Here is a 24,838-nt window from a genome sequence, read left to right as displayed (position 1 = left end):
CATCTGGCCCTCTATGCCCATGCTCATCCCAGCCCTGGAAAAGCAGGGCTGGAGCAGCAGGTGAGAGGTGTAGGAGGGTATTGACTCAGAAAGATCCCTGAAATTCCAGGTGTTACCCCACAGAGCCCCCCCTGGCATCTGGGATCGGGCAGCTGGGAGCAGGGGGACCCTGGGGTGTGGGGGACAGAGGTGTCAGCTTGGTGCCCCCCAGCTCTGCCCCCTGGCCTGTCAGTGCCCACGGGGGGCATGGCTGAGCAGCGGGGCTGCAGCTCCAAGGGGCAGCTGGCTGATTGGAGATGCTCCTGCCCGCTGCCAGGAGGGTGAGTGATCATTACCCAGGTGCTCGGGAAGTGGGGCTGAGCCAGCCCCGTGTTTCTGCTGGGGGCAGAGGATTCACCCTCCCCCTCTGGGCATCCCAGAGCTGGGTGTGCCTTGCACGCAGGAATGGGGCCACCTGCACCCAGGAATGCGCTGCTCTGCATCCATGAGTGAGGAGGTCAGGGATGAGCCTTGGGCAAGCCAGGGATGGGATGGGAGCAGCTTTGGTTGAGAGGAGCCACAGAGCTGTCCAACCTGTCACCTTCCCCACCAGCAGCCATGCCTGCCTGGAGGGGCTGGCCCTGCTGTACAGGTAGGGAAACTGAGGCAGCAGGTGAGCAAGACCAGCGTGTTTCTGCAGCACTGGGAGCTGCTAAAGCTCCAGGGTGACCTGGCAGCATGGGCAGGGAGCTCTGAGCGCCATCCCCAAGGGGTGAGGAGGCTGAGGGTGAGGGCAGGAAGAGGCACCTGCTGCAGCAGAGGACGAACGGAGCAGCACCGGGAGGGAGAGGCACCCACGGGAAGGGCTCTGCAAGGCTGGGACCCTCTGCTCCGCTCGGCCCTGAGGAGCTGGGCTGGGAAAACAAGGCTGGGAGAGAGGGTGAGAAATGTGGGAGGGCTTTGACTAAGAAAGGCAAGAGTGAGGGAAAAAACATCGCTGGGCTCCAAGTGGGCAAAAGGCTGCAGAGAGAGGAGGGAACAGCAGAGGAGGGAGGTCATGGGTGTAAACCACAGCGAGGGAAATTTGGGATAGATCCCTGGAGGAATGCTCTGGGGAGGAGGGAGGCACAGGGCACTGTCAGTCAGGGGATTTTGGGGTCAGGTCTCTCCTGTGGGTTGCTCTGGTGCCAGCCTGGCTGAGCCTCCCCAGACCAGTGACACCAGGAGCTGTGGGGCTTGGCCAACAGGTCCCCAGCTGCCTGGCAGGGGGTCAGGGAACACAGCCCTCCAGGCCCCCAGCTGCTGGGATGTGCCTCCAGGGCCAGCTGGAGCCTCTGCAGCCGTCACTGTCACAACTGTGGGTTGTGACACAGAGCACTTGTCAAGTCCCGCCTGTATATTGTATTATATTTATTACATTATATTGTATCTATTAGATTATATTATACTTTATTATATTATTAGAGCTGTCAGGCCGAGCACTTCCAGGCTGGAACCATCAGCTCCTCAGTTGCTTGGGTAACCTCAGGCTGTCTCTTTGGGCCAGGAATGGGGCTGCAGGAACAGGATTGCACGTCACTGTGGTGTGGAAGAGCTGTTACAGGAACAACTGGTGGCACCAAGGGTGAGAAAGAGCAAAAGGATGCAGGGACCTCAGTGACAGCGTTACCCAGGCATGGCTGGTGGGCAGGGACGGGTCTGCAGTGGGGATGGGCAGAGCAGGCAGTGTGAGGCAGGAGGGTCCCGGAGGTGGTGGGGAAGGGACGAAGGCGGGGGACACAGTGCTGCTGCGGACACCTCTGTCCCCAGTGCGTGCAGTGCCAAGAGTGTGTCCCCAGCGGATGCGTGGGGAGGGGGATGTTGGGGTGCAGGCAGTGGGGTGGATGCAGGGGGCAGGGCTCAGGGGAGTGTCCCCATGGGTGCTGGGTGGGCGCACGACGAGGGGTTTGCACCCTCGTGGGTGTCGGGCTGTGCGTGGCTGGGCAGCGCCGGCAGCGCGCCCCAGCCGGAGGAAATAGCGCTGTCCTGCCGCCCTGCCGGGCCAGGGGGGTCCGAGCCCTGGGTCACCGCATGCCCGTGGGGACAGCACCGGGAAGGCACCCGGCTGATGGGCCCGCGGGCTGCGGGCACGACAGGCCCCGAGTAGACTGGGATCGGGATCGGGATCGGGATCGGGATCGGGATCGGGATCGGGATCGGCATCGGCATCGGCATCGGCATTGGGATCGGGATTGGCATCGGGGTCGGGATCGCCCCCAACGTGGGCGGGGGGCGTGGCCCGTGCGAAGGGGGCGTGTCCCCTCGGGGGGCGGGGCCCGCTCGGTGTCTCCCCGACAGCGCTGCGGGGGCGTGGCCGAGGCGGACGGGGGCGTGGCCCGTAGTAAAGGGGCGTGTCCCGCCGCGCGGCCGCGTTGCCCGGGGTGACGCGCGGATGCAGCCGGCACCCGTGACGTCACCCGAGGGGCGGGGCCGCGCCCCCCATTCATCCCCCCCGCGCGCGGAGCGTCCCGCCGGCGCCCATCCAATCAGCGGGCGGGGGGGCGTGGCCGCCGAGCCCCTCCAGCCAATGAGGCGGCGGCGGCGGCCCGGGGCAACAATGGGGGGCGCCCGGGGCGCACGTGGGGCCGCGGCGGGGCCGGGCGGGGGTCGCGGCCCGGGCCGGGCGGGGGCAGCGCGGTGCCGGAGCGCCGTGCCGGGGCTCTCCGCTCCGCTCCGTCCCGCCCCGCCGCTGCCCCGCGAGGCGCGGGGGCACTCCCCTCCCCCGCCTTTCCCCCGCCCCTCCGGGCCCTCCCCCTGTGTCACGGCGGCGCCCGCATTCGGGAACGGGCACGGCGGAGGGAGGGAAGGAAGGAGGGAGCGAGAGAGAGAACGAGAGAACGAGCGAGCGAGCCGCGGCCGCCCCAGCATGTGGCCCGCCCGCGCCGTGGCGGCAGCGCGGCGGCGGCGGCGGCGGCGGGCAGGTGCGCGGCCGCTGAAGCGGAGCGGGGGGGCGTAGGGGCGGGAGCCGCCCGCCGCCGCCCTCGCCGGCGCTGTCAGGTGCGTGCCGCCCGCCAGCATGGCTCCGCCGCGCCGCCGGACCTAGCGCCGGGCCGCCCGCGGGAGACTGCGCCCGCCGCGCCGAGGGCTCCCCACTATCTCCGTCCCGCTTCTCCCCGCTTAGGTGCCCCGCCGCCCGGCCCCGGAGCCCGCCTGTCCCCGGCCGAGGATGCCGCCCGCCGCCGCTCGCTCCGGTTCATCTGTTGCTGCCTGACCGCGCCGCCAGCCCGATGGATGCGGCCGCCCCCGCGCCCTGCCCGCCCGCAGCCGCCCCGCTGGCTACTGAGCCGGGAACCGCACCGGAGCTCCGCGGCTGGTAAAAACCAAACCAAAACCAAATCCGAACCAAAAAACACTCCCCCGCTTCGGCCCGAACTGGAAAGGCGGCCGAGGACCATGCAGCGTGTCCCCCGGCTGGGCGCTCCCGGCGCGGCGCCGGACGCAGCCGCCTCCTAAAGCCGCCGGACCCGGGGCTCCCCCGGACTCGGGGCTCCCCCCGCCAGGACCCGCGCACCGAGCGGCTCCTCCTTCCCTTCTCCCCTCCAGCCGGGCAGGGAGCCCGCCTTCGCACTCCTCTCCCTCTCGAGATTTTGGGTTTTTTGTTGTGTGTTTGGGGTTTTTTTGGGTGGAAACCGCCCGTAACTCCGAGGGGGGGCTGTGGGGTGGCAGCGGGGAGGCGACCATGGAAGAAAAGCTCCAGGCGCATCAGGTGGAGATCGACCCGGATTTCGAGCCGCAGAGCCGTCCCCGCTCCTGCACTTGGCCTCTCCCCCACCCCGACTTGGCGGCGGAGGAGGAAGATGGGGGCGCGGGGGGAACCCCGTCGCTGGCGGCCGGCGGGGACGGAGCCGAGAACGCGGCGGCCCCGGTGGAGCGCAGAGTCGCCGCCGCTCCACCGCCGCCCCCCGGCGCGGATGTGGGGCAGCTCCGCAAGGCCAAGACCTCCCGGCGCAACGCCTGGGGCAACCTCTCCTACGCCGACCTCATCACCAAAGCCATCGAGAGCTCGCCGGAGAAGCGCCTCACCCTCTCCCAGATCTACGACTGGATGGTGCGATACGTCCCCTACTTTAAGGATAAAGGAGACAGCAACAGCTCCGCCGGCTGGAAGGTACCTGACCCCCTGACCCCAACCCCGGCGCAACTTTGCCCTCTCTCCCGAAGGTGTGCCGGAGCTTGGCGCTTTCTCCCGGGGCAGCCGGAGCTTGGTCCTGGCGGGGAGGTTGGGGGGGATCCCCGCCGTCCTCACAGCTGGGGAGATAAGGGCTCGGTCAAGTTTTGGGGAGAGCCGGTGCTTCGTGGTGTTGTGTTTTGGAACCGGGGTGAGCTTGTCCCTGTGTCACCCGCCGGCCTCGGGCTGAGGGTCGGAGCGGTGCCGCCGTCGCCCCGGGAGGTCAGGGCGAGGGATGGCGACAGGCAGCGGGGTCGCGGGCGGCTCTCTCCGGTGAGCCAGCGAGTGCCAACCCCAACTACCGCGGTTCAGTGAGAGATAACCCCACCGCCACGGCTCTCCTGGCCCTGCCTGTGGGGACGCCGGCCGTGCCGGGTCCCCGCGTGCCGGTGGCGTGGCCGGCAGGACAGCCGGAGGGCGGGCTGTTCCCGAGCAGCTGTCTCCGCACTGGCTTTTACCCAGTGCGTCCCCGCTGGCTCAGCCCCCGCCTTCTCCGGGGCCGCGTCCCCCACCCGGGGGGCCAGGCAGGCAGCACACGGTCCCCGCGGCTCCAAGCTGGCATTCCCCGGCTCTGTGCTCGCCTGGCACTGTGGGCTCCTGAGGATTCCCTGGCGCAGGCAGTATTCCCTGCTTGTCGCTGCGAGCTGGGGATCCATGGCAGCGGCGAGGGCACAGAGGGTGCTGGGTCTGGGGTCACCCCGGCCCCTGCCCCTCTGCCTGGGCTCTGCACTGAAGAGGGAGAAGAGATCGGCTGTGTCCAGATGGTGTCAGTAAAAAGGAGCCAGTTTCTCTTAAGTCCTCCCCTAAGCCCTGTCACCTCCGGTGTGATTAGTGTGTTACCAGGCTCCGGGGGCTCCCACACCAGCCTAGTGGCCCTGGCACGCGTGTCCTGGCTCTGCTGGGGGCAGCTAGATCCAGCCCACCTCGGGGGTCGTTCTTGGGTGCAAACTGGGCTCTTTTGGGGCAGGAAGGCTGGATTATATGGCACCTGTATCCAGGAGCTGCTGTTGTGTGGAGGCTGGGCACCCACTCCTGATGAGTGGGCTGAGGGCAGCTGGTGTCCCCCTGGTGCGGGAAGGGTGCCAGGGCTGTGGAGGTGGCAGGAGGTGGTGCCTGTGTGGGGCCTCTCCAACCTCCACCTGGCCATTGAGAGACCCTTTTTGCGCAGCCTGGGCGGAAAGGGTCTCTCAGTGCTCGCACACCATGGGGACAGCAGGGGCCATGCACTGATGGGGTCTGGAGATGTGTCAGGGGGCTGGCAGGGCTGCGATGAGGAGTGAAGGGATTCCCAGGCAGTCACACGTGTCACTGGGGGCTTCACATTGCGTGGTGTGCAAGGGGGGAGGACAGGCTCAGAGTCCAGCTGCTGTTGGGCACCAGGGTCATTTTCAGGGGCTGCTTGCTCAGGTGGGCTCCCCTGTGTGCGCCCCATCATGGGGTGCTCTCCCCTTTCCTGGCCCCCTCTGGCTTGGAGCTCCTCTGCCGTGGCTCTGCCTGGGCTCTGGGCAGGTGGCTCTGCTGCCTGGGCTGCATTGCTGGGGCTGCTTCCCTCCTGGCAGCCTTCCTTGAGCCCTGGTTTGCACTGGGATTTGAACCCCCCAGCTGGACTGAGGGCTGTCCCCTGAAGTGCCCTGCCCACCCAGGGGTGCCCTGGAGCCTCTCCTGGTGTTGCAAGTGCCCAGTGCCCAGCTGGAGCTGGCACTGCGAGGACTGGCAACAGCCTGAGTGAGAAGCAGAGACCCTCTTTGCCTGGTGGTTTCATCAGACACCAGCATGTCAGGGGTTAAACACCTTCCCCACTGCCTGTGGTCCCTCCTGGCTGTTCCCTGCCCCAGTGCCCCCTCGGTGTCCCCTCCTCTGGGTGTCCCCAGGGTGCTGGGCAGTCGGTTTTCCCTGTGGCCCCAGGCGTGGGAGAAGCATGGCAGGGCTTCAGCTTTTCACTGCCAGAGTCGGAGGGAGGTCTTGGCTGCTTCTTTGGTTGGTTCCTTCACAGCCTCTCCGTGCTGGACACAGCAGGATGGTGGGGTCTGAGGGCCCAGCATGCCCACGGGCATCGGCTGTGCTGCTGCTCTGGCAGGACTTTATGGGATCATGAAATGCTTTGGGTGGAAGGGACCTTAAAGCTCATCTCGTCCCACCCCCTGCCATGGGCAGGGACACCTTCCACTAGACCAGGGTGCCCAGAGCTACGTTCAACCCGGCCTTGAACACTTCAAATCCCACTCTTGACTTCTCCAAACCCTCTCTGCCTTGTGCCAGCACTGGAGGGACCTTCACAGGTGGACCCCTCCCTGCATCCAGCTGGCAGTGGGGATGCTGAATGTGCAGCTGGCTGTGGTATCTGATGTGTCCATCAGGAATGTATGCCCCAGGCTGGTGGTTGTCTCTTGAAAGGGAAGTCTGTTGGCAGGAGTTGCATTTTGGGTCAGGCCTCTCCTTCCCCACCAGGCTGCGCATTGCATTACGTGGTTTCATAAAATCATAGACTCCCAGAATGGCTTGGGTTGGAAGGGACCCCAAAGCTCATCCTCATCCCATTCCACCCCCTGCCACGGCCAGGGACACCTTCCACTATCCCAGGTTGCTCCAAGCCCCATTCCACCTGGCCTTGGACACTTCCAGGGATCCAGGGGCAGCCACATCATTCATGGTGAGGCAGACTGAGGGACAGAACCCAAACACGTTGGCCGTGCCCAGCCTGGGACCAGGACCAGAACCTGTCTGGGTGTGATGGGGAGCACAGTGGGGATGCTCTGGCTGCTGATCCTCGGGAAGTGCATCCCCTACGGGCTGAGCTGGCTTGTTGGGCTTGTGCACCAGGAGCTGCTGCTGCTGCCGCTGCTCCCCGACGCAGGGCAGCGGGCGCCCGCTGACTGACAGTTCTGCTTAATTAGGGAGTTGTTATTTTATCAATTCTAAAGCGCTTGAAGTTTTCTGCTCCAGCTCACGCTTTCCTCTTGTTAATGGGAAACCAACACCCTCCGTCAGAAAGGCAGCGGCACTGATGCATTTTAAAGGGTTCGGCTTGCTCCGGTTTGACATCCAAAATATAACAATCAAGCCATCAGCTGGTGGATGCCTGTTTGATGCGGCTCTGACAAAGCTGAAAACCTTAATTTCTCAGCCTTCCCTCCACCTCCTCCTCGTTTATATTGCCGGGTCGGCCGTGCCTGGCATGGGGGCCAGGACTGCTGGGGGCTGCCATGCAGAGACACCCCCCTGCCAAGTGACACTGTCCTCCCGCAGGGCAGAACAGAAATGAATTGGGCAGAAAAAGGTGTGGAAATGGTGTGTGAGTGGCAGTGTGGTCAGAATTCTCATTGCTGCTTGAGGATTTGGGGGTCTGGGTACCAGGCTGCTTCCCCTCCCTGCAGCTCTGTGAACCCCTGAGCTATGGCCAAGGGGGAGGGTCCTGCCGGGCACCCCGGAGGATCCTTCCAGGGAGCAGCTCCTGGCTCTGTGCCTCTCTCACTGGTGCCACCCCCTGCCCTTCCCCTCTTGGATGGGGACAGTGTCTCTGGAGCCTTGCCCAGTGTGGCTGGCGAGGCTCCAACCCATCGCCTGGGACCGATGGGGATGGCTCTCCTCTCCGGGAGGGCAGCCCGAGAGCCACGAGGGCGTGGGTGCTGCCACTGGGGGTGGCACAGCAGTGAAGGGGGCAGTCACAGGGAGGATGGGGTGACCTGGCTCTGGGGGTGCACATCAGGATGGCTCCTGTTTGTGCTGCATTAGCAGTGTGGGTAGCGCCCAGCTCGGGGCGGGCACAGCCCCGGGAGCCCGGCTGAGTGCGGGCTGGCCGCTCAGGGCTCCCCTTGGGGCACTTTGGCCGGGCTCAGCTCTGTCACGGATCCCATCCTCGCCATATAAGGAGATTTTTCCAGCGGCACGGAGAGCCCGATGCTCCCCGTTGGGCTGCCCTGGGCTGGGAGTGCCCGGTCAGCCCCAGGAGCACGTATGGCTGGGGGAGCTGCTGGCTTCTTCACCTCGGGGAACCCCTCTGCTCCAGCTCCACACCACACTTGGAAAAGCCACCCTGGCTCTCCTGTCCCCACAGGTGCAACATCCCCGGGATGCCCTCGTGTGAGGGGACCCCCTCAACTCTTTCCCATTGCAGGCAGGGTCCCTCTGGATGCTGGGCTGGGGTCTCTGACCCTTCAGTACCACGGGGCTGCAGCGGGGTGTCCCCAGGCTTCACCCAGGGATGGTGGAGCCCACTCACATTCCCCGATGTGCTGCAGTGCTGCTGCTGCTGTGGCTGGGAAGAATCCCCTTTCCTCCTTCCCACCTCAGTTTGCTCTCTCCTTTTGGAGGTTTTCATCTTCTAATTTTTTCTTTTTTCTTTTCCCTCTCTCCCTTCTTCTGGAATCGCTTCTCATGCAGCGCTAACTGCTGAAGTAACACAAACCTGCTAAATGGTCCGGCTTTATGATAGCATAAAAATGATACTACAGAAGCGAGTGGGGCTTTATTAAACCCCAGGGAAAGGCTCCAAATGAACAGCTTGCTCTGCTCTTAGCTTCCTCCCCCTACTCCCCCCTTTATTTTTAATAACCACTGGAATATAAACTACAGTTAAGATCCTGTGGACTAGAAGAGCGCTTGCAGCCTGGCATTCTCACCATCCTTCCCCCTGGATCCCTGTGTGCATCCCTTCCTCTGTTTCCTGGTGCTGGGGTGGGAGGAGTACCAGCATCCTGGGCTTGAAAATGGATTTTGCGATTAAAAAGCCTTGTAAATATTTTTTTTGGGAGGCTGTGGGTCGGGCCAGGTGTGTTTTGGGAGTGAGCTGGGGCTCCTTGGCCAGGCTTCCTTCCCTGGAATGCTGCTGGCAGTGGGAGGTCCTTGGGACTGAAGGAGTGGTGTTGGACACCTGTCACCTCTGGGTCCTTGCAGGGAATTGACAGGAAGGGGATGAATGTCCCCTCCCCGTGCATCAACAGGGTCTGGGCATGGTTGGACCCCCATCCCCAGGCTGCCCCCTCCATCCCTGGGGTTCATCCCAGGCCTCACAGCCACCATGTCCTTGGGTCTCCCCAAGGGATGCTCTGGAGCTGGGTGTGGGTCTCCCCTCACCCTGACACCCCACTGCACCCCGACCCTGCCTGTAGGGAGGCAGCTGCCCCCCTGTCCCTGCACCCAGCACGGTGGGCTCCCTGCTCCCGGCTCCCATTACTTTTAATTATCCCGACACTTGCCGGCTCCCAGTGAAGGTGCCTGATTAGTGCCGAGGTGAAAGGCACTTTGGGTTACGGAAGGACACGCGGAGGCTCGCCTGGCTGCCGCTGAGGCTCATTTTGGACAGCATCTGTTCATTATTATGTGGTGCCTTGGCCGGGTGCCAGCCAGGGGAACTGAAAGCCCCGGCACAAAGCTCGCTTTCACCCGCTGCAGGGAGGAGGAGGAGGAGGAGGAGGAGGCACCCGGCGCTGGGCGGGGAGCCCGGGGACCCCCAAGGCAGGCTGGTTCCTTCCCTCCCAGTAGAGATGCTCCAGCATCCCGGGGCATCCCCGGCTGCTGCCTGCTGGGAGGTGTCACAGAATCACAATCAGACTGGTTTGGGCTTGAAGATCATATTGTTCCAACCCCCTGCCATGGGCAGGGACAACTTCCACGAGGAGATGTCCACCCCTGCGACTGCTGCTGTCCTGTGGGGTGGGTGTCAGCAGCAGAATGGGGCTGATATTGGGGTCTGTGTGGCTGGTGTCCACTTTGTCAGCAAGGGACTCATTCTTCCCCTCCCCAGGACCCCAGTGCCACTCTGTGCATCCCTCCATGCCCAGCAGGGCTTGGGGCGGGGTGGTCCTTGGTCTTTTCCACTGGGGTTGGTGGCACTTTGTATGCACTGAGCCAGGGATGCAGCCCAGGTCCTGCTCCCTGGGGCCTGTAGGGCCAAGGAGGTTTCCCAAACAGCCCAGGATGTTGGCAGTGGGATGGCTCCACCCGGTACCCTGGTGCTGACAGACACCTGTCCGTGGGGCTGGGCAGATCCCAGGGGGTGCAGGTAGCGATGCTGCCAGGCACCTGCAGTCTCTTTGGGCAAGTGTTCCCTCATGTGTTCCCTCATGTGTTCCCTCGTGTGTCCCTGTGCCTGTGCCCGGGCTGTGCCAGGCTCCCCACGCGCGCTCAGCCCACGTCCTGCGGGAAGATGCACGTCAGGTGTGCCAGGGCAGCACGGGAGGGACCCTCCAACACCTCGGGCTGGCTCCTGGTGACCGCTGCACCTCCCTCCTGGCAGCATGGACTGGTGGCAGTGTCCCCCTGTCCTCAGGGACCTTGGGGACAGTATGTCCTTGGGGACACAAGGTGACTGTGCTTCGGGGCGCAGGCACTGGGGGCTTTTGAAGGCTGTGTGTGGGTGGGTGGGGTGACCCAGGCTGGGGCACTGAGCAGCCACCTTTGATGTACTTGGGACGGGGGCAAGAAAAGCCCCACCGATTCAAAACCACACAAAACACCCCCCCAGAAATAAAAGAGGCAGTGGCACGGAGGAGAAGAAAGGCAAGGGTTGTTGGCAGGCGCCTGGCGCGGTGCCAGCGCGGGGACGCTCCAGAGCAGACATGCCAAGCTGTAATTGCAGACAGGCTCATTTCGAGAGACGAGACGGTTATTTTTAACTCGCGTTAAGGTAATGCACTGATCTCCTGCCTGTGGGTTCAAAAGTTCACCCCCCCTCTCCCCAAAATCCCCTTTGCTCGCCTGCCCCATGAGGGTAGCTCTGGTCAGGCTGTGGGCGACCCCTGGGAAGCACATCCTGGTTCCCACAGCCCCTCGGGGAACCCGGGCAGCCTGGCACTGCCCGCTGCCTTGCCCTCCTCGGGGCAGCCGCGGTGTCTCCCGGGGAGTCTGGCTCACCTCCTGCGGGATTGGGAGGAGGCTGCGGCCAGGCCAGCCCTGGGGTGTGGAGGAGATGGGCTTTCGTGGGGCTGTGCCAGCTCCGTGCCCAGCCCTGGAGCTGCTGGGGCCCGCAAGGAATGCACAGGGGATGGCTGCTGCGTGCCAGGGTGCCAGGTCTTGCTGGGAGCACCAAGGGAAGGCCTTGGACTGCTCTCAGTGGTGGCACTGCCCACGTTCCAGGTCCCCAAGCACTTTCCAGTCCTGGCCACATGCACTGGTGACTGTGCTGCCCCAGGGCTCGCTGGCATCCCCTCCAGCAGCCAGACTCGCAGGAGTGACAGGGCAATGTGGGGGTGGTAGGACGTGGGTCCCCCCACCCCGGGCCTCAGTGGGTGCCCCACAGGAGGGCTGAGCCTGCAGGCCACCCTCTGGCTGGAGCAGCCCATGAGCCCGATGCTCTCAGTGCATCCATCAGGCTGGGCTGATGATGTGTGCCCACCTCAGCCCTGTTTTTTTTTCCTTAAAATACATTGCACAGTGCCAGGAGGGCACTGGGGACAGCTTTCCTACCCTAGGACAGGGTGCCACTGGGACCCATGCAGTGCCAGGCTGGGAGCCTGCAGATGAGCCTGGCACCTGCTCCCCAACCCTCTGCCCAAACCATCTGAAGGGAAAGCGGAGCAGAAACGCCCCGAAATGTGTCAAGTTTGGACTTGTAATAGGTGTGATTAATCCTCTCCCCCCTCCCCAGCCTCTCCCAGGAGCTCAGCAGCTGGGAGCCGGCGGGGACGAGGCTCCGGGGTGCTCCCGAGCAGGAGCAGCGTGTCCGGCCCCCTGTCCCCAAACGCCCTCTCGCCCTGCTTGGTGGCGTCAGCAGTTTGCCAGACGGCCGGGAACTCCCTGCATGGCTGAGATGGCTTTTGTCCTCGGCTGTCGCATGGCTGGGGCCGCCAGCTGCCGGTGCTCGGCATTTCCCTCCCCTCGCACGGCGCTGCGCTCGGCAGGAGCACCGAGCTTCGGGGTCTGGGGGAACCCAGGGGGAGCTGAGGCTTTCTGACCGCCTTGCGTGGCATTTCGCCGCTCGTCCCGGCTCGCTGCTGGCCCCTGTGGCGATAAATCAGGGAGCGGAGCCCGGGTGGACGCCGGTGCCATTGTCCGTAACGAGTTCAGCGGGGATGGCACGGCGGGAGCCGTGGGAAGCCTGGCCAGGTCATTCCCGGACTGTGACCCTGGCAAAGCCCAGGGCATCTTCCAGCCCCGCAGCGATGTGCGGGAGCGCGCATGGCCACGCGCTTTTGGGCACTGCCAGCAGATGGGAAGGGCTGCCCGGCATCCCTGCACAGGGATGGGCAGTGGGGCGTGTGGGGACACCCCTGGCTCCAGACTGGCATCTGTGGATGCTGGGGGAGTGGGCACCACACCATGGCACCGTGAGGTTTGGGGCATGCCCGGAGCCCGGCCGGGCTGTTGGGTGTGTTTGATAGTGCAGGGTTAGAAACATCCAGCGACGGGAGAGCCAGGGAGAGCGGGAGTGCGACGTACTTAGGACCATGCCGTGACCTCCTTTAGCAGTGGCTGCTTCTTGCGGTGGCTGCAGGGCACTGGGAGTGGTCCCATCCCACGGCACAGCCGGCTGGAGCTCTGCTGGCTGCTGGGAGTGGGTTCCAGCAGGATGAAGATGGGCAGGTGCCCGTCCCTGCCCAGCCACACCAGGTTTGGGCAGCCAGGACACTGGCCATCATCTCCTCCCTGCATCCAGAGCTAGCCTCGCCTCCCTGCCTCAGGTGCAATGTGTGTGTGGGATGCAGGGGAGGAATTCACAACCTCGTGGAGCGACAGACTTATAAATTTTGGCTTTTTTTTCCAGACTGTCAAACCTATGCCTGTCCCAGGGATGTAAGACAGCATTTTATTGCTGCCTGCTTGATGGTTGTTCCCTTCTCCTCCAAGGCTGTGATTTATCTCTGCACTTTGCGCTGATTGGATTAGAAGTTTAAATGCTAAGGGTGCATAACAATATATTTTTCTTATTAATATTAAAAAATCATTATTGGATTTTTTATAGTTCTGTTTTGAATTGAATCCCCTTGCTTGATTTATTCTCTCTCCCAGAGTAGAATTTAATGCTAATAGGAACAATCATTGCTTTGTTTTGAATCTTTGACTGTTTGGAAAACTTTCCGTGCAAAGGGAAATTACAGCATTATTAAGAGTCCATTAAAAGAGGGTTTGCCCATTCTTGGCTATTACCTGTGTGCTGAAGGGAAAACAAAAAAAGCCAAGACAAGGAGTCTCTTTTTCAGGGTTTCTGTTCACACCCTTGCCGAGGTGTAACACAGTGATGGCGCTGCTTGTTAAAATCGGCTCTGTTCTGTCGCAGGGATTAATTTTGGGTCCTGTTGGGATGATTCCGTGTGGTGACAGTGTGTGTGGCAGTGGAGTTCACAGGTGAAAGTGGGAGCTGACTGTGGGACTGGGGGATAGCTCCTCTTCCCACCGAATTTCATGTTTTTAAGGAAAATAGGAGAAGCAGGACGGCAGGCAGCTCCTGGCTGACTCCTGTGGCAGCGTGTCCCCAGCACTGCGGGTACCAGGCAGAGGATGCTGAGTTCCTCCCTGTGCTACCCTTTCCCTGGGGATGCCAAACCTCTGCTCACATGTGGGGACCACCCAGTGCCCACCCAAGCCCTGGGACCCACCACTTCCTCGTGGTTGTGCCCATTGTGCCTCACGTTCTGGCAGCAGCGCTGGGCAGAGCCCCACGGGCAGCCCTGGGGAGCAGGGCCAGGCAGGTGGCACGGGGCAGGGGCTGGGGACAGGGTGCCAGGCAGGTGGCACGGGGCAGGGGCTGGAGACAGGGTGCCAGGCAGGTGGCACGGGGCAGGGGCTGGGGACAGGGTGCCAGGCAGCTGGAGACGTGGCTGGGGCAGGCGCAGCAGCAGCGGGGAGCTGTGCCAGGCTTGGCACGCAGCAGCAGGGCTGGCAGGGCACCACAGCCTGCCCCGGCACGGCGGGGCAGGCCTGGGCACCCACAGCCCTGCAGCAGTGGGGAGTGGGAGGGTGGGGTGTGGGGTGTGGGGGGCATAGCTGGGAGTGGCAGGAATGTCGGCCCCAGGCACGCAGGGGCTGCATTGTTGGCATGAGCTTCCCTGCAGGGCTGTGCTGTGCCAGGCCACCACCCTGCACCCCAAAAACTGCACCTAGCATCCCCCATTCTGCTCCCCAAAATCTGAACCCACTATCCTGCACCTGCTCCCCATGCCATGCACCCCCCACTCTGCTCCCCAAACCTGCAGCCCTAATCCTACACCCCGCGCTCCATGCCTTGCTTCCCACACTCCGCACCCCAGAACGTGCATCCTGCACCCCTCATTCTGCTCCCCAAAGCCTGCACCCAGTCCTGCACCTGCTCCCTATGCCATGCACCCCTCACTCTGCTCCCCAAACCTTCACTTGTGCACCCCAGAACTGCACTCTCCTCCTTTCAGCATGTATTGTGCTCCCTGATCTCTGCTCCGTGCTCCCCAAAACCTGCACACTCTACCCTGCATGCTGCCCCCAAACCCTGCAGCCTGCACCCCACCTGCCTGGACTCCCTCCCCCATGCCCTTCCTGCCATCCTGTGCACCCTGAACCCCCACACAGAGAAAACCCCCTGTGCTTGTCCCCATACCCGCACCCACTGCCTCTGCCCCACACATCTCCTCCTGGGAGAGCTCCACACCTTGGAGTCGAGACTGGGGCACTGCTACCTTCCCCTCGGGGGGTTTCCCAGTCAGCCCAGTGCACTCTGAGCACTGGGACGCTCTTTTGCTGGGACTCTGTGCCAATGCCCACAAGTCCTGATGTGCTTGGCTCTGCCTCCCGGTCCCTCAGTGCTCTCTGGGTTATGGGGTGTCACTCGTGTCACTGGGGGAAGCCCTGAGCCCCTGGCCCATGGCACACCAGCAGCAGTAGTTGGGATGGATCCCAGATGGCTCTGAGGGTGCAGTGCTGTTCCTTGCTGCCATGGGGTGAGGATTCCCGGATTCCCACATTCCCAGATTCCCAGCAGCATGTTCTCAGGTGTCCTCCCACGTGCCAGGACTTCCTGGCTGAGATTTCTCACTGCCCATTCCAGGCCAGGCAGTTCTGGGATCCCGGCAGGATCTGCTCACCCCCCATGCAGATTTTTTGGCTGACCCTCTCCTGTTTTCCCTCCATCCTGGAGCCTGAGTGCACCAGCCAAGGAACAGGAGGCTCCTGCCAGGTCCCTCTGCCAGTGCTGAGACTGTCACGGACTGGGGGGCTTTGAGGTGGGGATCCACTGTGGCGGGACATGGGGTTACCACCAGGATGGGGTCTGGACAGGTACCTCTGTGCCCATCCCCGTGGTCAGCGACACCTCTCTGTACCCATGTCGGTCTTGGGATGGCCCCACAGCTGGGGATTGGGCAGTGAGCTGGGGAGATGTGGGGTGCAGGGCTGTGGGAAGGCTGGAGTGCAGGGCTGGCAGATTTGGGGTGCAGGACTGTGCAGTGTGGGGTGCAGGGCTGGCAGATTTGGGGTGCAGGACTGTGCAGTGTGGGGCGCAGGGCTGGCAGATATGGGGTGCAGGACTGTGCAGTGTGGGGTGCAGAGCTGGCAGATTTGGGGTATGGACTGTGCAGTGTGGGGTGCAGGGCTGGCAGATTTGGGGTGCAGGACTGTGCAGTGTGGGGTGCAGAGCTGGCAGATTTGGGGTATGGACTGTGCAGTGTGGGGTGCAGGGCTGGCAGATTTGGGGTATGGACTGTGCAGTGTGGGGTGCAGAGCTGGCAGATTTGGGGTGCAGGACTGTGCAGTGTGGGGTGCAGAGCTGGCAGATTTGGGGTATGGACTGTGCAATGTGGGGTGCAGAGCTGGCAGATTTGGGGTGCAGGACTGTGCAGTGTGGGGTGCAGAGCTGGCAGATTTGGGGTATGGACTGTGCAGTGTGGGGTGCAGGGCTGGCAGATTTGGGGTATGGACTGTGCAGTGTGGGGTGCAGAGCTGGCAGATTTGGGGTATGGACTGGGCAGTGTGGGGTGCAGGGCTGGCAGATTTGGGGTATGGACTGGGCAGTGTGGGGTGCATAGCTGGCAGATTTGGGGTATGGACTGCGCAGTGTGGGGTGCAGAGCCGGGAAGGAGCTGCTTGCAGGGGGCCCAGTCGGGCTCCCCAAAGCTCCCAGTTTAACCAACAAGGTCCCAGTAAGGTACCCAGCTGCAGGGATCAGGGGCAGGACCCCCCCAGCCAAGATGCTGAGGTGGCTCCTCAGCAGGGGACAGATGCCTGGGGTCTCCTCCTGCCTCACTGAGGCACACCATGGTGACACAACCCTGGGGAGACAGGGCCAGCAGTGGTCCCTGGACCCCTCTCCCTGTCCCCAGCCCTCCCCACAGCCCAAATCCTGCTCCTGCGTGGGGAGAGTGAACTGGGGGCTCCAGCAATTGTCCTCGTGCCCTGAGTGATTCATGGCAGCAGACTCCAGCAGAGCCCCTCCCCACCCTGCTCCCCCCAGTTCCTCCCAGCATGGCTTTGGGGGTGCTGTGGGTGGGGCCATAGGTTGGCCGGGCCACTGGGGTGGGACAGAGGGGGGTTTGTCACCTGCAGTATTGCCAGGGGTTGGGGGTGGCACGGGCAGGGGATGGAGAGCGGCTACCCCTGCGACCACTGCCCTGCTGCTCCCCCACCCCTGTGCCTCAGTGTCCCCCTTGTCACTGTGCCAGGGATGGGGGACTGAGCTGGTTTTGCTGCCTGGCTCAGGACACCCCATTTTTTTAGGGGGTCTCTGCACAAGTGCAGCTCTTCCTGCAGAGCTGGATTTGCTCCCGGGCGGGTCCCATCCAGCCGGGATCTGGCTGCGGGGTCGGGAGCACCGAGGGGTTAAACGCACTAAAGCCGGTGTGAAACTTTTGGCTGGGGAGCTGCAGGCAGAAAGTGCATTTGTAGCCGCAAGTGGCTGCCTTGAAGACGATCCAGATTTGTCTGGGAGCCGTCTGCTGCTAAAACCCTTTGATCCACTTACTTCTCCCCGGGGAGCTCCCTGCAGCTCTGGTGCTAATGCCCCCGTGGCGACAGGGGCTGAGCTGCCAGACGGATGCAGGGGAGACCCCCCTCCCGCTGCCAGGGAAGAGAGCAGCCGCAAAAAAATGGGGGGGGGGGGGGCAAAAATAGAGGGGTTTGGGGATACAGGAGTAATACCACCAGGCTTAATCCATGGGGTGAAGGGAGTGGGAGAGGGTTTGGCTGTTCCTGGGCTGTGGGGAGGGATGGAGGATAGAGGGGTGGGGGCATGGAGAGTGAAGGGATTCAGGGATGGAGGAGGTTTGGCTGTTCCTGGGCTGTGGGGAGGGATGGAGGATAGAGGGATGAGGGCGTGGAGAGTGAAGGGATTCAGGGATGGAGGGATGGAGGAGGTTTGGCTGTTCCTGGGCTGTGGGCAGGGATGGAGGGAGCATTGCCGGGTGATTCCCTATTGCCAAGGCTTGGGGGGATGGTGGTGGTGTTGTGGGCAGGGTTTGCATCGTTGGTGTCTCCCAGGAGTGCTGATCTGAGGGGTCCCAGCCCCAAGGATGACTGCCCCAGTGCTCAGTGGGCAGATCATACTCAGCAGCCAGACCTGCTGGCTCACAGGACTCAGTGGGTAAAGTGGCTGAAAGGGGAAGCAGGAGAAGGGCAGGCAGGAGGCAAATCCAGGGGGTTAAATGGGATACTGGCAGTCTGGAATCATAGGGACTCTTTTGCTTTTACCACAGGAAATGTTTAAAGGTCGGGAAGGTGAAATCAGCTTCTATGCTGGACCTCAAATCACAGAATCTCAAACTGGTTGGGGTTGGAAGGAGCCTTAAAGCTCATCCTGTCCCACCTCCTGCCATGGGCAGGGACACCTTCCATTATTCCAGGCTGCTCCAAGCCCCATCCAACCCGGCCTTGGGCACCTCCAGGGATCCAGGGGCAGCCACAGCTGCTCTGGCATCCTGTGCCAGGGCCTACCCACCCTCACAGGGAGGAATTTCTTCCCAATATCCCATCTAACCCTGCCCTCTGGCAGTTAAGTGGAAAATTCCCATTTTCCAATGCGTGTCAGGGTTGCAGGTTGTGCTCAGCTCTCCCACCCTCCCCAGATCCCCAGTGTGGATGGGTGTCACCCTGCGGGGTCCTGGCAGGGCAGCAGTGCTGGGGCTGGCACCGGGCGGGGGACATCCCCCTGCAGCCCCATAACACCCGTGGGCGAGTTATGGATGGAACGTCACCACAGGCTGCCAGTGTGTGCCCAGAGCAGGACAGTGTCCCTGGGGGTGGCATGAAGGGACAGTGTCCCTGGGGGTGGCATGAAGGGACAGTGTCCCTGGGGGCGGCATGAGGGGACAGTGACCCTGGGGGCAGCATGAGAGGGACAGTGTCCCTGGGGGTGGCATGAGAGGGACAGTGTCCCTGGGGGCAGCATGAGAGGGACAGTGACCCTGGGGGTGGCATGAAGGGACAGTGTCCCTGGGGGCAGCATGAGGGGACAGTGTCCCTGGGGGTGGCATGAGAGGGACAGTGTCCCTGGGGGCAGCATGAGGGGACAGTGTCCCTGGGGGTGGCATGAAGGGACAGTGACCCTGGGGGCAGCATGAGAGGGACAGTGTCCCTGGGGGTGTCATGAAGGGACAGTGACCCTGGGGGTGGCATGAAGGGACAGTGTCCCTGGGGGCAGCATGAGAGGGACAGTGTCCCTGGGGGCGGCATGAAGGGACAGTGTCCCTGGGGGTGGCATGAGAGGGACAGTGACCCTGGGGGTGGCATGAAGGGACAGTGATCATGTGGGCAGCATGAGGGGACAGTGTCCCTGGGCGCAGGAGGAGGAGGACAGTGACCTCCTCCCTCCTGGGGGTTGGCACTGGGATCTGTGCTCAGGAGGGGTTCGGGAGGCGCTGCCATCAGCCGTGACCACGCTCGTGGGGAGGGGAAAATCCCATCGAGGCGCCGGTGGAGCCGCAGGAGAGGCCAGGGGACGGTCACGGCCGGGGACAGCCAGGGCTGGGGACGGTCACGGCGGGGTCCCGAGGGCTCTGGGAGGGCTGCAGGGGTGGGACGGAGGTGTGAAGGGAGGCGAGCGGGGAGCGAACAAAAGCTGCATTGAGTGACAGAGCCCGGCCGCCAGCGGAGCAGGAGCCCGGCCAGGAAAAACAGGGCCTGGAGCGGGGAGCACATCGTGTCCCTGGCCGCGGCCGCGGGGCTCGGTACATTCTGTAGCGGAGGAAGCTGGCGCAGGCAGCGGCTGGCTCGGGCTGCCGCGGCGCCGCTGACCCCGGGGGCAGCCCGGGGGGCTCCCCGGCAGCGCTGCCCCGGCCCGGCGCTCGGGGCTGCCCCGGGACCGAGCCCACCGGCGCTCGGAGCCTCCCGGCTCGGGGTCGGCGCTGGAGGAGGCGCGGGCTGGTGGGGGGATGCAGACGGCGAGCGGGCGCCGTGCCCAGGAATTCGAGGATGGTTTGCAGGCGGCGCTGCCCGGGCAGCAGCGGCTAATTCAGGCTAATTCAATTACAGCTCCGTGTCACGAAGCCGGGGGCCGGCGGCTGGGGGCCCCGCGGGCAGGGGTGGCCTCTGAAGGGCTGCCAGGTCCCCCGGGCATCGGTGGGATGGGGTGTCCTGTCACCCTCAGCTCTTCAGGGAGACCCTCGGGCTGTTGTACCCAGACTGGCACCACAGGCAGGTGCCCACAGCCTGGGGACCCCCAGCTGGAGGGTGCTGAGGTGTGACCCCGGGTGCTCAGACCCCTCAGGGTGGGCTTCCAGAGGGAAAGAGTCGTGAGGAGCTGCTGTCCTGCAGGGATGTGTGACTTCTCGTTGCTTCCACACCTCCTCCCTGTGCCTTCTCATCCTGGCATCCGCCCCAGCCCTGCTGCAACCCCCACCTCCCAGGAACACCCTAAAATTAACATCCAGGGGGGCTTTGGATGGGTTCAAGCCCCTGGGCCCAGGTTCAGGGTGCTGTCACTGTAGTCCAGAGCTGCTTTGTTCTGGTGCTCTGAGCACTGGTTACTTCTGCCCGTTTTTGGGCATTTTGTGACACCCTCCCGCCCAGACACCTTTTTTTGGTAGTTTTATTTCCAAGTGTCTGATTCCTCTGACTGACACACAAACCCCACTGGCAGCGTGGACCTGGGGGAGGTGCTGGGGCTGATCCCACAGCCCAAGGCATCGCTGCCAGTTTGTAGGGGACAGGTTACTGGGGGCTCTTGCTCCAGAGAGACCTCTCAGCAATAAAAAACAGTCCTGAGGGTGCTGCAGGGCCTGGCCCAGAGCATCTCCTCTTCCTCCTCGCTGCAGGAGGAAGAGGAGATGCTCTGGGGGGCCGTGGCAGTGTGGGGTGGATCCCGATCCTCCCTCGAGCAGCACTGGGACCGGCTGCCTCGGCAGCTCTGGCTGATGTAATTTTTGCCATTACAGATAAAACTGCTCCGCCTCGAGTGGCAAACTCCCCCAAGGCAGGCAGGAGGGGGTTGTTGTGTTCCCGTTGCTTTGCAGCAGCCTTCAGGGATCCTGCTGCCTCCCCAGGGTGGCTGCCTTCTTCCCTTCGTCCTCCTCCTCCTCCTCCTCAGACTGCCTGTGCTGCCTGAATCCTTCCCAGAGCCATGCTGGATGGGCAGAGGCTGCACCACGAATTGCCCGTGCCTCAGCAGCCCCCTGGCTCGTTGTTAGCCCTGGTGCTGCTGGTTTGGGCCTGCTCTGGCAGCATTCCCTCATCCTGCTGCCTGCCCGTGGGGAGCATCCCTGTGTCCTGCCTCAGCCAGTGCAGGTGCAGCCCAGGGACCCCTGCAGTGGCTGTGGCTTTCCTGCCACCCCGTGTGATCAAACAGTGCTCAGATCTGGGGGACAACCTGCTGGGGGAATGGTGCATCCCTGGTGGCAGAGTTTGGGACGCTGGGAAAAAACTTGAGGCGTTTCTGGTGCTTCCGAGGCCTCGGAGGGAAAAGCAGAGGCTGTGATTGAGCTGCAGGTGGCACGGGGATGCAGAGCTCCCCAGGGTGTTGTGTGTGGAGAGCCAGGAGTGAGGGGCAGGGAGAGAGTGCCCAGCCAGAGCTGGGGCATGGTGGCGCCTCTGTCCCTGCTCCAGCAGCCCAGGCTGGGTGGCAGTGCCCCCAAGGTGAAAGTCCCCTCCTCATCGCCTCCCCAGTGCCCCAGGGGGATGGCATGGGAGAGCCAACCTCAGTGCCCCCAGGCCGTGTGCCACAGGGCACCAACCCTGCTGGACTGCAGGCTGGGCTGCACTTCCAGTCCCCCACCCCAGCACCCACCTTACCTGCAGGATGTCGCCTGCTGTTTCCCTGGCAACGGCGATGGCATCCCACACACCTCGGGCAGAGTTTCCCTGCATGCCCTGCGATGTCATCGCTGTTTCCCGGGTAACCCAGCATCCGGGAGCTCGGGCCGGCAGGTAGTGGGGGTCCCCAGCTGCCTTCTGCTGTGCCCAGCCTCTCGCCACCTGACAGCCCTGCTGGAGGGGCCACGCTGCTGTGGGGTGGCCTTGGGTGCTGGGGACAGGCTGGCAAGTCCCAGAGCTGCTCTTGCCAAGGCAGGGATGGAAGGATGAGGCATGAGCCTGGCAGATTTGGGAGCCCTGCCTGTGACAGAGCTCAGCCCCCACTCTGCTCACTGCAGGTGCCTTGTGGGTCTGCTGAGTGTGGGGAGCCATGGGCAGCTCGGGATGGAGGAAAGGCAAGGCTTGGACACCCTGTACCTGCACACAGGGCTGGGCACTGTGTCTGGGCTTGTGGGCAGTCGGTGTTCCCGAGGGAAGAGCAGCCAAGGGACGCTGGCAAGAGTTCAGGACAGCTGGTCATTCCTGGTCACCTCGGGGTTACTGGTTTGGGCAGGAGGGCACTGGTGAGGTGGGTAAAGCATCCCAGGACAGGCTGGAGCTGGGGTGTTTGCCTACAGCTGATGATGCCCTTCATGCCATGAGCCTATCCCAGTGCAGTGGGCAGCAAGTGTGCCTTGTGACCAGCTTTGCCCTGTTCCACTCCAAGTGGCATGTCCCCCGCTCCCAGTGCACATCTCGAGGGGACCAGACACCCCCTAAACCCTACGGCATCAGCGTTCAGAGCCCCGGGCTGGGCAGGCTGGGAGGCTCCCAGGAGGGGCAGCTCCAAGTGCTTTCTCCAGCCGTGGGTGCAGAGCCAGGAAATTCCCGTGCTGAGGCGCAGCGCTCAGCCCTGCCCAGGGAATGTGTTTGGATGAAATCAGAGCCTGCAGTGCGGCGCTGGCCAGGATTTCCCCGTGGATCCTCTGCTGTGCCCCGTGTGCTGGGCTGGAAGCTGCTTTGGGGTGTTTTTGGGGGGGCACAACCCTGCTGGCAGCCAGCCCCTCTCCTGCATCGACCCCCTTGGGAGCAGCACCTCTGCCAGCACCGAGGGGATCCAGCCAGGCCGTCCTGCCAAGCCCCTGGGGCAGGGGGTACCCCCGGGGGTCCCCCTTTTCCCACCCATCAGTGGGGCTGGGCCCACGAGCACAAATGAGCTTGGTGCCTTGTGGCACACGGCCTGGGGGCACTGAGGTTGGCTCTGCCATGCCATCCCCCTGGGGCACTGGGGAGGCGATGAGGAGGGGATTTTCCCTTTGGGGGCATTGCCACCCCGCCTGGGCTGCTGGAGCAGGGACAGAGAAGTCACCATGCCCCCGCTCTGGCTGGGCACTCTCTCCCTGCCCCTCACTCCTGGCTCTCCACACACAACACCCGGGACACGTTCCCCTGCTGCCATCAGTGGGGCTGTGCTCACGAGCACAAATGAGCTTGTCGGTGATATCAGGGCTCTGTGGGGTGATACCAGGGGTCCAGGTGACAGCAGGGATCTGTGGGGTGACCCCAGAGATCCATGAGGGGACAGCAGGGCTCAGCCACTGGAGTCGTGGGCAGAGCAGTGCCCAGTGGGTGCCTGGAGGCTGCTGGGACCTGGCAGTTCCTGGGGGGCATTGGGGTGTGTGGGAGAGCTTTATCCCTGGCACAAGGCCCTGCACATCCTGGGGCACAGGGGGGCTTCGAGCCCACCCTTGGGCAGCTGCTGAGCAGGGGGGAAGCCTCCCCTCCTCCTCCTCCTGCCCTCCTCCGCTCCTGGCTCGCTGTGCTGTGAGTAAGCACAGGCTGCAGGGGGTGGGGGTCTGTCATTAGCAGGTGCAGAGCAAATGGAAAAAAAGGGTCAGCCGAGCCAGCAGGGGTGGCAGGGGACACGGGAGGGGCTGTGACTGTAGCTGCCCGTGTGCAGGGTGGTGCACGTTGTGCCATGAGGGTGTGACTGCAGTGTGTGACACCCCACGGCAGTCTGGGGACATCCCGGGCAGGGCTGTGACCCACCCGGGCTACTGCAGGGCCGGGGGCTGTTCTTTCAGCCCCCTGGGATGGTTTTTACACGTCCCCTACCATACCTTTGCCTTTGGCTCCTGCCCGGCACCCAGAGGGGGCTGAGAACCCCCTGGGCTGTGGCTGCCACCCTGGGGCACAGCAGGGATGGACTCTCCATCCCTATTCACCCCCTGCACCCTACACAGGAGCCACCCCAGCTGTGAACTCCTCACCCTGCCTGCCATGCCAGCGACCCCTAAGAGCATCCCCCTTGGGGAGACCCCCAGGGCACCCCAGGGTTATGTGGGGTTTTCACAGAATCATGGTTTGGGGTGGAAGGGACCTCAAAGCCCATCCAGCGCCACCCCTGCCATGGCAGGGACACCTTCCACTAAACCAGGCTGCTCCGAGCCCTGTCCAGCCTGGCCTTGGACACTTCCAGGGATGATTTGCAGGATTTTGGAGGGTTTCAGTGTGTGCTGGCATGGGGGGCTCTGGCTCGAGGGCTGGTTGGTGACAGCAGTGCACTGAACAACAGCTTGGGGACAGCAGGCACAGCCCAGAGCCTGCCGGGGTGCCATGGGCTCGACCAGAGGGACTCAACCCCACCATTGGCTGGAAACTGCTCCCTATTTTCAGATATGTTTTTAAAATAGTGCTTCTTGCCACGTTTCTGCACAGCAAGTCCCCGTGGTGAGGATTTTCTCCCTTAGAGGCATGGCTGAACCCTCCCCTGCTCCACCCTCTGGGCCTGAAACCTGCAAACTGGTATAAACATTTGTTTGCTTGAGCAACTGGGATTTTTTTTTTTTTTCTTTTTGGAATAAAACTGTTCCATGAAGAATCTCTCAGCCAAGGCCAGTTGGTGGCAAGGATGTCCCTGCTGTCCTGGCCACCTCTCTTGTCCCCATCCCCATCAGGGCTGAGAGCCCTGAGTTCTCCCAAGCTTTTGCCATCTGTGCTTGCTGGTGGTGGGATGAAATCTCTTGCAGGATGAAATTCCTCCCTGGGAGGATGATGAGGCCCTGGCACAGAGCAGCTGCGGCCGCCCCTGGATCCCTGGAAGTGTCCAAGGCCAGGCTGGACAGGGCTGGGAGAGTCCTGGGACAGTGAGAGGTGTCCCTGCCATGGCAGGGGGTGGAAAGGGATGTGCTTTAAGGTCCCTCCACACCCAGGGAGGGATTCTCTGACTCTATTTGAGAAGCAAAAGGCACCTTTCCATGCAGGGCCAGAGCAGCTCTCATCTCCAGGAGCTGCCCTGAGGGCACGGGGAGCCTGTGGGAGTCCTGCTGGGACACAGCAGTGCTGGAGAGGGCTTGGCTTTGCTCCGTGGCCCCTTGAGAGCCCCGTGGCTGCTGGCCACAGCACAGAGGGACTCGGGGCACCCCCGTGGGGCTGCTCTGCAGGGGTGACCTGAGGATGTGGGGCAAGAGAGGAACCCCTGGAGCAGAGCGTGGGGAACAGGGGGGAACACGGGGAGAACGGGGTGGGGAC

General features: G+C 63.2%; 1 protein-coding gene across 1 annotated transcript in view; it reads left to right on the top strand.

The window, feature by feature from the left end:
- The first annotated feature begins 2,647 nt into the window (after positions 1–2,647).
- The window catches only part of FOXO6 (forkhead box O6), a 34,906-nt gene continuing 12,715 nt past the window's right edge, over positions 2,648–24,838 (top strand). Inside the window, exons 1-2 of the mRNA XM_068172700.1 lie at positions 2,648–3,015; positions 3,140–4,126. Of these exons, the coding sequence (XP_068028801.1) occupies positions 3,698–4,126 (429 nt within the window). The 5' untranslated portion in view covers positions 2,648–3,015; positions 3,140–3,697. The remainder of the gene's footprint in view (positions 3,016–3,139; positions 4,127–24,838) is intronic.

Source organism: Anomalospiza imberbis, chromosome 25 (genome assembly GCF_031753505.1).
Source record: "Anomalospiza imberbis isolate Cuckoo-Finch-1a 21T00152 chromosome 25, ASM3175350v1, whole genome shotgun sequence".
Taxonomy (NCBI): domain Eukaryota; kingdom Metazoa; phylum Chordata; class Aves; order Passeriformes; family Viduidae; genus Anomalospiza; species Anomalospiza imberbis.
Note: the sequence above shows the minus strand (reverse complement) of the source record. Positions and strands in the feature narration are given on the sequence as shown.